The following is an 18515-nucleotide window of genomic DNA, read 5'->3' on the forward strand; positions in this document are numbered from 1 at the left end:
TGTTTATTAATATGCATTCTATATTTAATTTATAAATAGTTCGGCATGTTCTTTTATGAAATTTTCTATTTTAATATTTTCTGTTTATTCATAGTCAAATTGGACATAGCATTTTTAATATTTGCATTACTTCGCTGTACTTGATTCCATTTTTAATGCGAAATTCCTAGCTCAATCATTTCAAAATTAATGAAATGATTGTACATGACAAAATTCATCGTAATTACGTGACTGTCAAATATAAAATACACGTTTAATATTTCATTCCAGAGAGTGAAAACGACGTAAAAAATGTGAGTTCAACCGAAAACGATATAATAATATTTGTGACCGGATATTGCATAAACAAAATTTGCGCATACGAAAATTCCACACAGCGAAAATTCTAAACATATGTGATTGTTTATTTGTCAAATATATTCAACTTTTAATTTCCAATGCCTATTATTTTTCTTTATTTTAAGGTGAAAATTTGCTTTATTATATAAAAGTAATTTATATTATAATATTTAATTAAAAGCATATTACCATCTGTTATATATACAAATATTATTGTTTATATGTTGACATATTCTAAAGTATACAAATTTGTGTTTATTGAATTTCCGCTATACGCAATATTCGTTTGTACAAATTTTGTTTGCGCAAAAATCACCGAACCAATAATTATTTACGTTTGTTACAAGATGTAATATATTAAATAATAATTAACTGTCAATTAAATTTATGTACAAGTTGCTAGTTTATATTAAAAAATTCAAAAAGATAAAATTAGATTATTAGTAATAACAAACACAAGATGAATTAATAAAAAAAATCGAAAATTTTAAGTAACTAAAATAATAATATGTATTAGGCTTAAGATTATTTATAGCTATTTATTCAACTGGAGACATAAAGCTATTAAAAAAAATAATGCCTTTTAATCAGGAAATGTATGGGAATTTCATGTTATTAATTTTAGATTAGTCTTGTCATAATCACTGATTTAAAAGACTATAGGACTAATTTGGTCTCATGTAATGTTTTTGTAGTATTTTTCGACTTTTCATGGCAACGTTATTTATCTTTTTATATTAAAAATAGTAATACATATTATTTTTATCGCTTTATTTTATATAAATTTATAAAAATAAATAATCACTAGTGTTACTCCACACCTAGCAAACGTATGTATTAACGGTCTAATTAACTATTTAGATAGTAAATGCGCATTTTATAATAAATATTGGTTTATGGCGGCATTGGAAGTAATCCATACAAGCTAAGGATATGTTTAGTGAATTCAACCTTAAAATCTAAATACCTCAGGCTTACTTTTCACCTAAAACATTGCAGTGTTTTTATGTATGTTTAATAAATTATGTCAAGGCATGTTTTAAAAAATATTGATTTAGATTTTTCTCGGATTATTTATTAAAATAAGAATTGAACTTTTGAGAAGATTTTTGAAATTTAATTGCAATTATTTCAAGATTGTAAAAAAACTAATAACGATTGATGTGTCAGTATTCATTAGTATATAGAATGAGTAGAAATATTTTTTATACACATTTAAAAATTACTGTAAAAAACTATATGTATTTGGTTCAATGTCGTAATAAAACTCAATTACGTGTAGCAATCACCCGTAATGGAGATTTAAACATCGATTTTCCCACATTGCCAACCCTCTGAAAACTAGTCAAACATCTTACATTCACCCCCATTAACTGCAACTGAATTCACGCTTGTTAGTTACAGGGTAGTCGCCGTGGTGGCCGGTAACAGCGGTGCCGTAACCCTAAACGGACTTTTGGCTGATACCCAATACCAGCTGACCGTAGCGGCAATCTGCGCAGGCAGAAAATACAGGAGCGGCCCCGTCGTATTCCGCACGCTGGGTAAGTTTAACCCCATTAAATATAATGTGTGTATGTGTATATGTATATATAAATTATATATACTATATGTGTATGTGTGCGAGAAGGTAACTTGATCGCATACTCGGTTTGATTAACCTTGATAAAGGGGATCGCGGTTCACGTGCCAATTTATGTCGGGACTTCGATAACGTCTGAGTGCCCGATTTCTATATTGAGAATGTTGAGGGTCTGTTTCGAATTGATCTGAGTCTTGATGTTTGAATCTTGAACGTGGTAAAACTTTGCAAAATCAAAATACTTTAAGGAACACGCGTACATGATATATATTCCTTAGATATATTAAAATGGATTTGGGGGAATAAATAATATAAAAATACCTATTAGACACACGTCAACGAAATTTATTTTATATTGATAATAATACTTACCGTGTGAATTCCACATTTGCAAGATTACAACGGCATGATAATTGTTATTGACAGTTGGATGTTGATAGATTTACTTTTCTTATACACTGTCGGTTCTTCACTGTCGTGAAGTACCGCAGCTTTTGAGTGTGTGCAAATACTGGACCCGCAACTTTTTGGGCTTTAAATTTTATTTTTGATTTGCTCTGATTTAAAAAAATATATTATTATTATTCAATTGCTAAAATTATAAATTTATTTGTTAGATATTTAAACTGTGGTTTGGGTTGTATGTAGAATAAGTTGGCATTTGTAAGCTCTATATTTTATTGTTATTTGTCAGTCATATGTTATATTAGTCGTTTTCTTAACTAAAATAATTTATTTTTACAGTATTTTTTATTTTTATTTATAGTAATATTAATCCCTATTTTTATTGAATAAAATAAAAGCATGATTTAGCACATAATTATTAGGAAACGTATAAATGTTATGGCCGTTCCATCGGTTGCTAATGACAAAAGCCAGTTACCATGCTACTTTTGGGCACTTTATTGTAGACGACTCTTATCGATCAGCACAAGAGTCAAGTAGTTTAAGTCAGTGGCTAATATCTGAAAGACCTGGGTTCAAATCCCACTTGGATCATATTGCATTTCACATATTTAGGGGATTGGAATTAATGATTAGTTTTATATATTTCAAATTCCGAGCAATCATCACATATTAAGGTCTCAGTTTTTCAGTTTTATTGTTTTTGATATGAATATGTTTGACTTCTAAGAACACGATGAAGCATAACCGTTCTTGGAAAAAAATCTGTGATCTGACTTTTACTGAGTGTTTTTTTACGACGGAAATGCCACCATTTTATTGGTTTTTATGTGGATCTTTGACTTCTTAGAAGTAATCATTTTTTTACGCTCTCATATTAAACAATATTTGCTTTTGCTTCACTTTTTGTCGTAAAATCATGTCGTCATATGTTTGTTTAAAAATATCATGTGTTTTTGATCGTAACGTAAAAAGAAATACAATTTTTTTACAAAACAAATCTATTATATGTTGTACAAACTAAGTACCCAATGAATCATAGTTTCTGCAAGTATTAAATTTTATAAAAAGCATACTAAATTTTCTATAACTGTACATACTGAATATGACCGTTCCTTAAAAAAAAACTGTTAAGAATTCTTAACGGAAATATGACATTTTGCCAAAATAAAGTTAATTATACCAATTTAAATTTATCAATGAACTATTCGAGTACTTTACCTTAATCAAAATGTATATTTTATTAGACAAAGACTTGATTGTCATACTATGTTTTCTTAAGTTAATATCTTGAATTTCGTCATTTATAAAAAAAATGATCCGATAAAACACAAATTAATAAACGTAAACTCAGAATGAAACGACTGAAATAATATTTTTTTAATACGATATTTAAGACAGTTGTATACTATTTTTCTACAACTTTTACCCATGTATATATTATTTTATTATGACTGTTTGATATTTTAAAATTTTAATAAAAATTGTAAAAAGCTCTTACTATTTTAAATTATTTTACAGGAGCAATGCTAATTTTAATTTGTTAAAAATCAAAAAGCTAACTTTTCGATCCCTCGACAGAGTTACATTACGAAGATTGTTTTATGTTTTTTTTATGTAATTCAATCAATATATACTTCTAATCCTCACGTGCATTATGTATACATTTCACTTTCATAGTTGAAACGTACTTAGGGAATTGGCAATCTGAATATTCATATTCAGTTAAATCGAAAAACGCACATGATAACTTAATAAAAAATATTTTTATGTACAACTGTCACTTTGCTGATGGCCATCTTGTTTTATATTTTAATGCTGATTCTACATCAATCGACAGCAAGAGCCTTTAATTAAAAACAAAATAATTTAATACCTTGGTGTCGAAAATCTTTATTTACTATAATATAATATTTCGGTATTGTTTACGTGTATTATTATAAATCGATTATACAAAACAATACGATTAACATAATACAAATTTGAACGTAGAGCGTTTTAATTTTAAAGTGAACCCGTGCGACGCTGGTAGCATAACATAAGTATAAATATGATTATTTTTTATTATACAATCATTTAAATAATATGTAATTTTAATTATTTTCCAAAACATTTATTAGTTTTAATCTGTTTCATTTTATTTTCGATTAAACTGAAATATTTATTAGTTGAAAGCGAAGTGGTAATTTTGCATAAAGTTTAAGCTGATTTTTTTACTATTTAATTTTATACATAAATTATGTTTTTAATGGGATGAATTAGTTTTAGAAATTTAGTTTAAAGTATAAAAAAATCTGGCCAATAAAACTCATGATTTAGTAATAAAAGTTTATAAATATGCCAAATTTTCAATATATATTGCTTAGATTTTAAGAATATATTGTTCTGTGCAAATTTTGTAGTAATAATCTAAAACCTTTAATTTTTTAAACAATATTTAATAACAACTTTAAGAGTAATAAACACATTTTAAAAAATCAGTAATAATATTTAAGCAAAGAAATTAAAATAGAGCGATTTTTTTGTATAAAATTAAACACATTTTGAGTGTAGAAATAAAAGTTGCTTTTAGTATATAATTTTGTAAGATCAACGATCTATTTTTTTGTATTGTTTTTAAAATATTAAAGTTCTTGAATATATATAATCTATAATTTTTCCTAATATTATACTATCAAATTATTAACAAGTTTATTATGTATTTATCATTAACCTTAAAATAGCACTCATTCCTGCAGATAACGGTATTTTATTGTAATCCTATTAGTACGTGGTTTAACTACTTGGTGGCTTTCATTCGGAGAAAATGTTGAACTCAACCGAACTTAACCAACATCGTTTGAATGAATTCCAATTACAAACTAAGTTTTAAAACTGTTAGGCTTATAGAAACGACCTCAAATTCAATTTTGAGCAGCAAATTTTAATCGTGTGTTTTATCTTGCTGTCAATAATTTAATTTAATTTGTATGCTTTGACTTTCAATTATTTATTTTAATTATAGTTTTTAATAAAAAAATTGATGTAGAATAGATGATAAATTAAATCTTGTGGAATAACCTTTAAAACATAATAAATCACAATTAAAGTTTATTTATTAAAATGATCGGACGATTTATAAAATTTTAGTTCTGCGATAGTAAAGCTTTATTTGACCTTAACGATAGATAATATTGATATTATTAATGGTCTTTTTGAAGTTCTCACTCTCGTGAAAATAACTAATAAAGCTATAACTCACATAAATATAATTAATTATTTAATCAGTATATAGTTTTATAATTATTAAAATAAATTTTCAATTTTAAGTAAACATAATTTAATTATTGAAGAACGTATTTGTATATTCCACAACAACATATTAGGATCTAAGGCTTTTATTTTTTTACTAAGTGAATAAATTGCTTCATACAATATTTCAGTAGAAAATACTACATTTAAAAAAAACACAACTTACAGTATTTAACAAAGTATCGAAGAATTCTGAATTAAGTATGAATATGCCATAACTTTTATTTTAATTTCGCATTTTTCATAAATAAATCTCATATTTTTTTAGCAAATAAAAAAATCATACCTTATTAAAAAACAATAATATTAAATATTTTAATTATTCCTGTTTTAAAATGTTTTATTATATTTTAATTCAACTTTATTCAAATTTCACCTTATGAAATAATGTTTGCTTTTTCACTATTATTTTTAATAAAATCATAGCGTCCACAGCAACCATCTGTAGGATAAATCGATGCACTAACCGTAAAAACAAAACCTTTTACGCATTAAAAGCGCCATTAATTCATTTATCATTTTTTATGCCGATTAGTGCAGACCGTACGTGACAATAAACGGAATAAACTCAAAGCGTCACAATAGTCTTTTAAGACTTTTGCAAGTATTATTATAATATAATAAATGACAACACTTTGAGATAAAAAACGATTGGTCGCATAGATGTCAGATCTCACATCTGTTCAAAATATTTAACGACCGTTCCAACCCTGCTCAGATGACATGTTGTTTAAACTCCAACGCAACGGTCATAAAATCAAATGTAATTACACTTCTAGCACGTCAAAATTGGTCCTGATAGAAAAAATTGAATGAGCACTACACCTGCCTCCGGCTGACCATGTGTATAAAAGCATATACTCAGCGCACAAATCCAGAGGCGTAGCTAATTTTTTTAACAACATTTATATAAATAATAATCAATATACTTTATTTTTATGGAAGCTGCATTGGTATTGATAGAGTTTCAAAGTCTGTGGTGATTTTATGTGTATTTCGTTTTCCTTAAATAGCAATTATGCTATTGTTTAAATGAAGCTTTTTAACGCGAAATTATATAGAATCTCTTTTAAAATATATCTATATTATACTGTTTAAAATAACTTTATTAGTATCCAACTACAAAATATTGTTTGGTTCACCTTTAACTCCACAGCATAACGTTCTATAAATAAATCATATTATTTGAGCATTTCATTTACTATTATATAACGAAATTAAACGTATTGATAAATCTATTATAAATCATATAAATATATTGGTCAATCCTTCTATATTGTAAAACATAAATTTTAAAATTTATTGTGCTAATGCACCGCTGTACTTTATTTAAGTTAGTCGATTCTGAATAATTTCACGTAGAAGTTTTGTTCGAAACTTCTTTTCACTATAGACTGAATTAAATCCGGTTTGTTTTAACATTGTGCATTATCCTACGTGCACCGATTTCGATGCATAACTTTTGAGATAGTACATTGCATAATTTTAATACCGCTTTGTTGGCAAAGTTAATATGGCTTCTAGAAAGTGCTTCACTTAGCAAACTCGAGCTTTGAGTCAAATTACAGAATGTTCACAATTAAACTTACGTGTGAATGATTATTAACTATAATAACTATGAAGTGGTTTGACGATGATAATATACGATTCAAATTATATTATATATTGCAGCATGAACCTATATTTTTATTAAGAGCATACTAAAACTCAATTCTGCTGAGGGAAATCGAATCCGGTACATTCCGTGGAGAATACGCTATACCGGATTTAATTAAAATCTGTTCCTAGTATAATAATATTCGCAGAGAAAAATGGTATATAACGCTAACACTATTTTAGAAAACCGAGGCATTTTTACAACCATAATATTACACCGAGTGGTTTTAACAGCATATGATAACAATTTTAATCCAAGCCATCTAGTGTCTTTTTACATTTACTTCAGAGCTTCAATCATAGTCAAATTTCACAAACGGCTGTACAAGCTCTACGTTTATTTTATTAAAAAATGTAAAAATTACATTTTAGCTTTTAACTGAACAATCTCGTGTGAAATTACTTTTACTGGTAATATGGATATATTTAGTAAAGTTAATTTTATAACAAAACTTTAATGGAACATCTGTTCTATTATATTCATTGTTTCATACTCGTTAAAGCTCCATAAAACCATTGTCAAAACGCTATATCAAATGATCCTCCATTTCCTTCTTATCGCTAATGGACTGTTTGACATCTTAAAGTATTGAACCATCGATGACAGATGAGTTTATTTTTAGCTTCGTTTTTATGATATAAAACAATGTCTTATCACGAGTACAAAAAATTATATATTTAAATATGTGTTGTTTAGTTTGGATTCAATGTTTAATTCTTATTTATTATTATATAAGATAAGAATTAAGTAAGTCATCTTTTTTTATATAAAATATTTTATTTAGTATATTATTCAACATAAAATATTCGATACTAAATAAAAATGACGCTGTATAACATATTAATTAAATACCTTAAAATATTTATTAAAATCAATTCGCGTCAATAAACATTAAATAGGAACATGCAGATAATAGTCCAATATACATAAATGTCCCGTTAATTATAATTAAACTATAATTAAAATTCAGCAGTAAAATCAATTAGATAATAACTCATATTCTACCAAAGAGCTAATAATTGTTAATAATAATTTTAATTTTATCGACTGAAAAAATGATTATGGAACGCAAACGGATTGCGAGTGAAGAATGCAGAATTTCAAAAAAATATTGATAGACGAACAAACATTGATTCTTAAAATACATTTAAAAAGTATCACATAAATAATAAAATGAGGTCAAAATTGTTAATTGTATTCTTAAAATTAAAACAAAATAAACTTTGTGACTTATAAAAAAAATATATTTTTTTTCACGTTTGCCATGATTTACGATATACTATGATTATTTACATTTATGTTTATATAGAACTGGACCTATTACCAACCTCATTATTACCTCTGCCGTCAAACCCCTTTAAATAACAATTTGTATAGTTTTCAGACTACTCTAACCATATCTTTGTTTTGTTGCAGAGCCCCCACGGACTTCCCCGCAGCAAGACGCGGGCGCCCTCGGCACGGGGTCACCGCTCTACCCCCCCGGACTAGTGCCCCCGACAGCCGAGGGCGAAACCGTGCAAACATTTCCGACCGTGAGTACCTCCATCGACAGTTTTGCTCTTGCCATAATTGATATAATGCCATTCGCCGGAGACGGCGAGTGGTTTTAACGAGAATCTGCCGTATACGTAGACAGATAAACACCCCTATAGAATCTAAGAGCTAGCTCACGTGACTTCCTGTGAACATTAGGGCTATTAAAAACCACTTTCTAGCATTATTTAACCGGAGGTTCTTTGTAGTGCTCATTAAGCATATATACTAGGTACAAAATTAAGCTCTACAATCCTAGAAGCAGCTTTAGAAGCTTTCTCTTTAAAAACACCTCCAAACTGTGTTTATGCCTTTAAATAAAACACGGTCTGATTATTTATTTTGGCGATTGATAACAAGTAGTTTAAAAACAATGGTAATAAACACAGGCTCAATGGTTTATACGGTGTGTATAAAATATTTACTATTGTTGTCGCTAAATTTTAATGGTAGAAAAATCACTCTTTAGTTATGTAATGTGTTAGCTTTGCATTCGTTACGGGTTATAGTTTGAAAAAAATATTTTTTCGTTGTTCAAGTGGTCGTTATGGTGACAGTGTAATTATGTTTAAAAGCCTCCATAATCTAAAGAAGTCCCCCGCGGACAATATAAAAAGCAAAACAAGTAACTCAAACATATACCATACCAATGGTAGCTTACTATACCTAATTGTGATATTAATAAAGTATTGTGAAATTTATTTAATTACCCTTGTAACATCTTGGTTTAAAAAACATATTTCAATAATTTAGAAAATTTTGAGCTAAAATTGCAATCCTGTGATTCCAGAAAAAAGTAATTAATATATGTGAGACATTTTTTTAATTGAGTAAATTCACGTAAATTATCTGTTATTAAACATTAAAAAAATATTATTATAAGATTGATAAATCCTAATAGAAATGTTTAGTAATTTTATTTTTATTATTACTTTTAAAGTAAATTGAAACGGTATATATTATCATTAATAAGCTCTTGCTTCTTTGTTATATTATAGTTTTGGCTTTTTAAATTAATTTTAGCAGTCAAATCACTTACATCTATGATGTTGTTATAATTGCAATTTGCACAATTGAAGGTTTATTTAATATTTGTGAGCATTTCACTAAACCGCACGTGACAAGTGCAGGTGTATCAAATATTTAAATGAATGTGGTGTCCTGTCAAAAGGGCGCATGACAAAAAAGCGCCGACAAAAAATCACTCGAATTAAAAAACACGACAAACCCATGAAAATATTATTAGATTCATAAAAGAGGTAGTTGTCTAATATTTTCTTGTACTGAACTGTAAAGGAATCACTTTATTTTTATTAATGAAAAATAAATAACCTGTTTTATTTACTAAAATACCTTAATTCAAAGATCTTATACCATGTAGAGTTTTATTAAGCAATAAGAACGTCTATGTGACATTCTCATGCATACACTTTATAGTATACTTATTCACTTAGGAAAATATTTTTTTGCTTTACCCCAATTCTTTATTGACTTTATACCAAACGCCTAAAGAAAGTTGGTTTCAATCTAGTGGTAATTAAGCAAAGACAAATATACACACGATCAAAGTCATAAGATTTCTTAAGTCAAAATCAATTTCGTGTGAAACTTTGAATGCCACAGATTCAGGAGCTAAATAAACTTTCCGTTCACGCACAAAGTAATCACTGAATAAATTCGTAATTGTATTTTTAAAGTATACATTGTATTATATACAATAGAACACTATTTTTTCGCAAAAATTCATAGCAAAAAATGCTTTTATAAACACTGTGAATATGCCAAAGAAGTTACTTTTAAAGTTACAATTAGTAGAACAATTAATTTCTATTCGATAAGCCGAGATTAAATCATACGAGTTCATTCTCTGAATCATACAGAATTGATATCGTATTATTTTATGCTTGGTTTCGATTGAAAATTATCAATTCCGTGAATTTTTAACGAGACACGCAGAACAAATATTGTGTTTCGTTTATTTGCTTCGTCGAAATACATATTTGATTCGGTGTTACCATTGCGGCAAGTATCATATTTCGTATACTTTTATTCCGGAGATCAAATTTACACAACGGACACGCATAAAAATAACATTGTATCATACAACGCAATGTTTTGTAATAATAAAACAATGGTGTTTTTTTTTTGTATTTTGTCAGAGTAATGAAATTAAAGAGACATTATTTTTCGACTCCCTTGGGTTCAGAACGACCACAAAAAGCGAAGTTCTAGGTCAAATATTCACGTGTCGTATAAAAACACGTTAAAACGTAACGGTTAATGAATGTTTCAGAGCTAATTAATGACAATTATTTAGTGTTTTGACGTGAACTTTGTTCCTAGTAGCTGTTGAGTAATTGGATTAAACTCTTTGACAAAATTGGAAGATAAATTTTCTGAAAGCGTTTTATATTGAACGTAAACGACGGGAAATCTCCTTGTCAATGTAACAGACGAGATTTAGAGCATTACTTTGACATCATTTCAGTCAATCTTAATTCAATAATAAAATAAAATTTATTGAAAATAATATACACCCAAATACGCTCATTCATTTCAATAATAAATGTTCATCGCTGTTTCAAGAATGGCAAGTCAAGAAATGTTCCACTTCAAACCTGCCTCACTTATCCTTGAATAACAAGAACCCTAGATGTGCAACTAAGAAAGTTCGTCGTTTACATTTTATACGATATGTCATTAATTCTGAAGCAGAATGACTGGCACATATAAATGTATATATATTACGTAGATATATAGTCATAATAATAGATTTAACTCCATATACCCAGCATTTTTTTATCAAATTTAATTTAATCTAAATTACAACTAATTTTTATAATTGGTTTTGTATGTAAATATAATACAAGAAATACTTCTATTCATGTTCAACAATTTTATTTGGAATCTAGTTAGTCGTAAATATAATAAATAATACAGATTTCAATATAAAATCAGACAAACTTTATACTTAAATTGAATTTGATTTTTAATAATCAATTAAAACATTTACTTTTATAAATTAACTTATCTATAAATAACAATTAAAATTAGTGTTATTTGATTCTAAATATATTTTTTTATAGATTGATATAGATTTTTAAATAAATATTTGGTACATATCTGCAAGTAATTTTATAACAGTTCTAACTTATTTAGTTAAAGCACATTTTTTTTAAAACAGATTGAATTAAATATAAATATAAATTTTGCTATAAAGTTTTCTTATGTATTTTTTTAATATAGCATCAAATTCTACACTAAGTTTATTATTATGTATAGGGTTCAGCAAAGGTTTTCGTGATAGTATCGTATTGAATTTCACAATAGTAATACAGCATTCTAAGGTCGAACCACTTAAAAGCAGAACCCAAATACTCCCATGACATCCGTTTGCAGCATTTGTGTTAATAGACACAGACCCTTGTTTTTAGACACCAAATGCTCTTTTGAGCGCTTATTTTATTTATAGTGATTCATTTTAAGCTACTTTATGTACTATTTATTTTTTCATAATAGTGATTTTCATCAAAATGAATATAAATTGAAGGCATGCCTCGTTTAGTATTTTAAGGAGTTCATCCCATACCACATTAGAATCTATGAACCTTAACCATGTTGAGCTATCGGTTCAGAACAATGCACGAACTGAAGTTAAGTCTGACTTCCTACCTGGGTGATCGCAAGTGCCATAATAGTCTCTAGCATCACAGTCAATTGAATTTTGTTTACTTAAAAACGGTAAAACACACCTGAACACAAAAGCTTTAAACATTCGGGCATTTTAATTTAATTTATCTTTTATTTACAATAGTATAGATTAACTTAGCTAATAAATCATAAAAAAGGCTACTTGAAAAAATAGGTTTTTTTACTACAATAGGACACCACCGTGAGAAACTTTTTAACAGAATAAGTCACAAAGTATCCGTTATAAATCAGATAAGATTCTTCAAGAAATCAATTCTTGACAAATAAATAAAACTAAATAATTTTTGTTAAATTAATTGATAAAAAATTAATTAAATGTATATTATTTAATTCTAATAATTATTAAATGTCTGTGGAATATATTTATTATGTATATTATTTCGTAATCAGACTCTTCAAGCTTATTTGATTTCAGATAAATGTATTATTTCAGCAATCTGTGGTCATGGTTGCCCCTAAGATTTTTTTTTTGCATAATTCATGTGGTAGAATTATTAAATGGTTGTTTATTTGCTAATTCTTTAATCGTTAAAACAGTTGTCCGGAGTAGTTCTTCATCTAGCTTCACCGCTCTTAATATATTTTTTTATTCACGTCGATTTTGATGAGCTATCTAGACATGTCAGACCTTGCTGCATATTAATAGAGTTATATTATCATTATGGCAAAAATCTCGTTAATCATTTCATATCTGACTTCTCCGTCACGTTGGTGCGTACACCTGTTTGAGCAAAAACGTGCTAAATTGATAAGTTCATAGAGCATCTCATTCCAGATTCGCGGCGTCGAGGTCGGGATTGTCGTGTTGGTGCTAATAGTGTGGATAGGTGCTATTGCGCTGTTCTTCAACCGGTGGGGCAAAATCAGAATGCTGCTTCCATATCAGCCAGACTACAAACAGGAACAACTGAAGGTGAGTATCGATGCCACCACCAATATCGAAGACCACCACCACAAAGACAGAGGGGGATTGGAATGCGACGACGCCATTTGATACGAGGTCCATCGGGTCGACGGCGACGACGACCAATGGATACCCATAAATAGAGCCACCCGGGTAGCCAAGCGTGCTGCCAGTGACTTTGTAATTCATTTTTGTGTGAGTCAATTAGTCGAATGTGGGCTAATTATGGACTTGTGTGTTTATCCCGCAGGTTCCGGGGACTGGAGTACTGGCGCCAGCTACCACCTCGTGCACGGGGAACCATGGAGGACACGCTTGCTCGCAGGTAACCAAATACGTGATGATTTCGTGACCCATGATAAAAATTAGGGCTATAGCATTTTTAGCAATGATATTTAACCAATAGTTTGCAAGCTTCTTTTCAATGGCAACATATATTTTTTAAAAGGAATATATGAGCCGGCCTTTAATATTAAGAACGATCTATTTCGATCATATTTTTTAAATCTTCATAAGAAGTAACATAGTAAATATTTTAATCTAGAATAAATTAGATACAGTCTTATATTTTAGTCGCATTGTATTGTCTTACTTACAGGATATTAAGTTCGAACTAAACATGCAACACTTTATTTCTGATACATTTACTACTAAATAACACGATAGTTATTTTACTAGTTATTGTTTTGGCGTAATAATCAGGCGCGTACGGTGAAATACATTCTCTTTTGCTCGCTCGCGTTTTAAGTGTGAGTGAGTGAGAGATAAGGGCGGGCGTTACATGCGTTCCGCACGCCTACTTCTTCTCACTCGCTCTCGTCATTTAACAGCTGAGCGAGCGAAATGGAATGTATCTGATCGTACGCGCCTGATAATAATAGCAAATATATGCAATTTAGGATCTTTGCAAAATAATAAGATGTATTGACTTTAATACAACTTAAATATGTACATATACGTATCCGAATTCCTTCGCATTTGGCACTGACCTTTGCATTGGTTTAGTACTATTACTACAATTATTTTATTCTATTGTTGTCCTTAAAGATACGCAATATCATATTGTTTATGCTGATGATAAAAAAAATACATAAAGCACAAATTAATCAATTTGTTTTATGAGATATTTTTAAAAATTCTTTTGACTGACTAATTCCCACTGTATGACACAAAATATGTTTTATGCTTTTCTGAATAATCCCTACAAGTTTGTCAATGGTAGAAAACTGATTTAGAGATGAAGCTTAAAATTACTATGTGCGAGATTTAATATTCTCCAATCCGCCCCTGCTTATCCGCTCGACGCCATATTGCGTTTCAACGCCCCATCCTTTTAAACGGTGTGGACAGAGTCTGGAGTGAAATTTCTTTTGTGCAACTACACGGTGTTTGCGATGCGAAAACCCTTGGGGAATTTCCTCACAACCCGATAAATCTAGAACAAAAATTGTGAGACACAAATATTCAACTAACACACCTTTACATGTATTTAATAAATAAATCTCTAGATTGAATACACCTTAATTCTTATTATTCTGAAATGTGTAATCATATCATTATTAAAACTACGTTCAGAGTTTTCTATTCAATATTTGTATGTTATATATATTTACTATACTTAGCACATCATTTTTATAAAATTATGGGTTGTGTAAGTAAGGTTGTTTGTTACATATTGATTTTATATACATATGTATGTATTAATAACCTTTGGTGTGATATTGACTACTAAAATTATATTATATATTTTATATAACAGCTCATGAATATTCCTCTTTATTTATTCTAAATATTTTTTTTTTCAAAACTACTTAATCATTACAATTTTATTATCTTGTGGCATTAATTATTAATATAGTCCTCTAGAGAGCTTAATATAAAATAAAATAATTGCTTATGATGTACTAAAAATTATATATTTGTTAATAAATGTCTTATTGTATATAAATGCCTCCCTTAAGAGGTTAAGCGTACCTCATAAATAATAAATGCTTTAGATATACCATTAAAAGTATTATGTTGTTAGCAATAATATAGAGTTGATATTAGTTGTTTAAATAATTAATTAATTAAAACCTCCATAGTTCCAAGATAAACTTATTCATGAACCAGAAGAAAATTTGTGAGATTAAAGTAAGGTTCAAACGTAATCCTTTTGCATATATTTTGTAGTTATCTATGTAGGTTTATTTTATTATATGTACTGAGGTTCGTGTTATTTTATAAAAATAACTATACACTATGAATAAAGATAAAGACAATGACGGATGTACCAAGTATGATCGTTTTACTTCATATATTGCCTTATATTATGACGTCATAATAATAATAGATGACGCCATGGTTATATATAAATTCATTTAAAATAACGTTATAAAAATTAGTGTGTTTAGTATTTATATATGATTTCCATTGTACATAACATAATGTACTACAAATCTAAACGATTGTTTTTTTATTTATTACATAGTGTCCATTTCTGATTTTTTTTAAAGAAAATGTAAAATTTTTAATGCATATTTCTCAAAAAAAAAAAATATTTTTTTAAATTTAATTTATACGAATATTTAAAAATTATTTATAATCGCTGCCATTTTAAAGTCACGTATTGGTTTTAAGTCGCTAAATTCACAGCTAGTACAAAAAGGAAAAAATATATCTGATTAATACTATAAAAACATTGTTGGCCCATTTAAGTTTTATGACCGACACTAAGAATAACGATTTTCAAACATTATTTACTTTGCAAATCTATAATAAAAATCAAAATGAAATTGTGAATGTAATAATTTCAATGTATTTTATATATATTTTTTCAAATGTTCAAATTTATTTAGACTTTTTAAGAAATACAAAAAACACCTCTGGTTGCAATTCTATACATATTTTAATTTTTTTAATTGTAAAATCGAAAAAATATATTATTTTGAAAATGATGTCTTTAAACTTCAATTAAAAACACATAAGTTTTATCAAATTTATCTTTTTCCCTATTTATTTATGAATAAAATTATTTTTCTTTGAGCTAAAAAAACTTTCTAGTGCCTTTTATAAAATTTAAATTTATTTATTGTAAATCTTTTGTGGCGACATGCCCAATACGTTGCAACGGAAAATACAGATTAATAATAAAATAGTATTTTAAATAATGTTATAAAGTTAGTTATATTATGAGAATAACAATATTTAAAATGTGATATTACCAAAAATTTAAAATATTCTTTAATTCAAAAGTAATATTGTTTTCTTGAAATTAGAATTCATAACATATATCACACTTGAGCTAACATTTATTTTTTTCACAAAACATTTGTGAGATGTACTATAAAATTTGATATAATCAAGCTCAAGATTTTGCCTTGATTTCTTAATAGTCGCCAATACATTATATTTTTAATGTCATTTTTATCTATAGTAACAGTAAAAAGTCACACGGTGCCGTCAAAAAATGTATAGTAGCCTATACACAATTGATAATATCCTAAATTTAGAGATCACATATAGACAAATGACGTATAACATTAAAACTAAAAATTTAAACCTCACGCAATCTTTAAACATACAATTATGAAATAGCGTCAAGAGTCAATATTGAATTTATGCATGACACCTTGTATTGCATAATAACCACAAATATTTTAGAACGCATTACCGCACATATAAACATTTGTCATTTACCAACCGGCTTTCTTCAATGGACCTTTTCTTTACGATTCTGTTTTTGTTGACAGTTGAAGAAAAAATAGCAGCTTCATTTTTAAAATATCAGTCAAAATTGCTTCATATAAATCATTTTCAGCAATATCACTAATAGTAATTCAGTTATTTTAAAACGCAATTTCTTACTTTATTTTTTATTTTTATCATGGGTTTTTTTTTATCATGCTAGGCCGTCTATCTTCTGTTATATCCAATGTCCTTGTGACCCTCTTGGATATGTTTTTTACTATTTTTTATTTTTTTGCTCACTTCTACAATAGGATTAACAATAGAGAAGAGAACTCAGTGATGAACAACTGGGTAATAATTGCTAATTTTTCATGGACGACGTTTTGAGCACATCCGTCTTGATGCATTAGTTACTTAAAATATGCGCAATAAACAATGCGTCTCATTGCGTAAAAACCACTATTGCTACCTACTATTAATATAAGTGGCTACCGTGCATTTCCCTTCAATACGTAAACATGTTTCGTTGGTTGGGCCAAAAAGCGACACAGCTAGCCTATCAAAATCCTTATCTGTGATTCGCCAGAGCTGTCTTAAATCAAGAATATAATATATGTAACACGGTATTACAATGATAACAGCTGACAGAATACAACTTCACTTTCTGACTTCCAAAAGCCACAGTTGTGATACGTCACAATGTATATAATGCGGTGAATTGTACCTTATTAAATAAATTGCTACCAGATTTTCCGGCGTCTATTTTTTCTACAAGGTTACACCCATTTGGCCTCAAAATGTAAAAAGATTTCTGTTATTCAACAATCTACCGCCAACACAACTTTATTTTTACAAACGGGAAATGACCTGTGCCTAATAAAAACCTATTATACGCGTGTGTATTCCATATCTTGCGTATGTCGCGCGGTGCTCCGTGGAGTTCACTCACCACATTACCGTGTCGCATGCCGCACTCCTGTGTTCATGCCTTAATACGAATCTGATCGTTTTTCAACAATGTTTTACACGATTTATTTGACAACGTACTCATTTATTTTGCTCGACACTTGGCAAGCGCGCTCCGAACGCAATTTGATATATAAATTAAATTTCCACATGCATAAAAGAAGAGCGTGTGAAACGATGCCTTTTGTGCGCGGCATTGAATGCCATCAAATCGGCCTAGATTGATTGCCTGATACGGCGGAGTAGTATTGAATTATTGAAACACATTCGACGCCGACGACCCGTTTCGTTTTTACACACGTGAAAATTGTGTTATTTTCGATGGTTTTAAGTTCAAAGGTTGCCCGCACTCACGAAAATCTTCGTGTTTACCTTATTTTCTTTCATTGCTTCCAAGAAGCTTATTAAAAGTTCACTCTCTTTAACCATCGGTCTTAAAATTGTGTTAGCTAAGC

At 28.5% G+C, this 18515-nt stretch overlaps 1 protein-coding gene across 1 annotated transcript in view; it reads left to right on the forward strand.

The window, feature by feature from the left end:
- LOC148231623 (uncharacterized) overlaps positions 1 to 18515 on the forward strand; it is a 156674-nt gene that overhangs the window by 95128 nt on the left and 43031 nt on the right. The window contains exons 4-7 of the mRNA XM_088193665.1: positions 1738 to 1883; positions 8691 to 8809; positions 13297 to 13434; positions 13676 to 13750. Of these exons, the coding sequence (XP_088049791.1) occupies positions 1738 to 1883; positions 8691 to 8809; positions 13297 to 13434; positions 13676 to 13750 (478 nt within the window). The remainder of the gene's footprint in view (positions 1 to 1737; positions 1884 to 8690; positions 8810 to 13296; positions 13435 to 13675; positions 13751 to 18515) is intronic.

This window comes from Plectrocnemia conspersa, unplaced genomic scaffold (assembly GCF_051122295.1).
Source record: "Plectrocnemia conspersa isolate PC_06_02 unplaced genomic scaffold, ASM5112229v1 ptg000009l, whole genome shotgun sequence".
NCBI lineage: Eukaryota > Metazoa > Arthropoda > Insecta > Trichoptera > Polycentropodidae > Plectrocnemia > Plectrocnemia conspersa.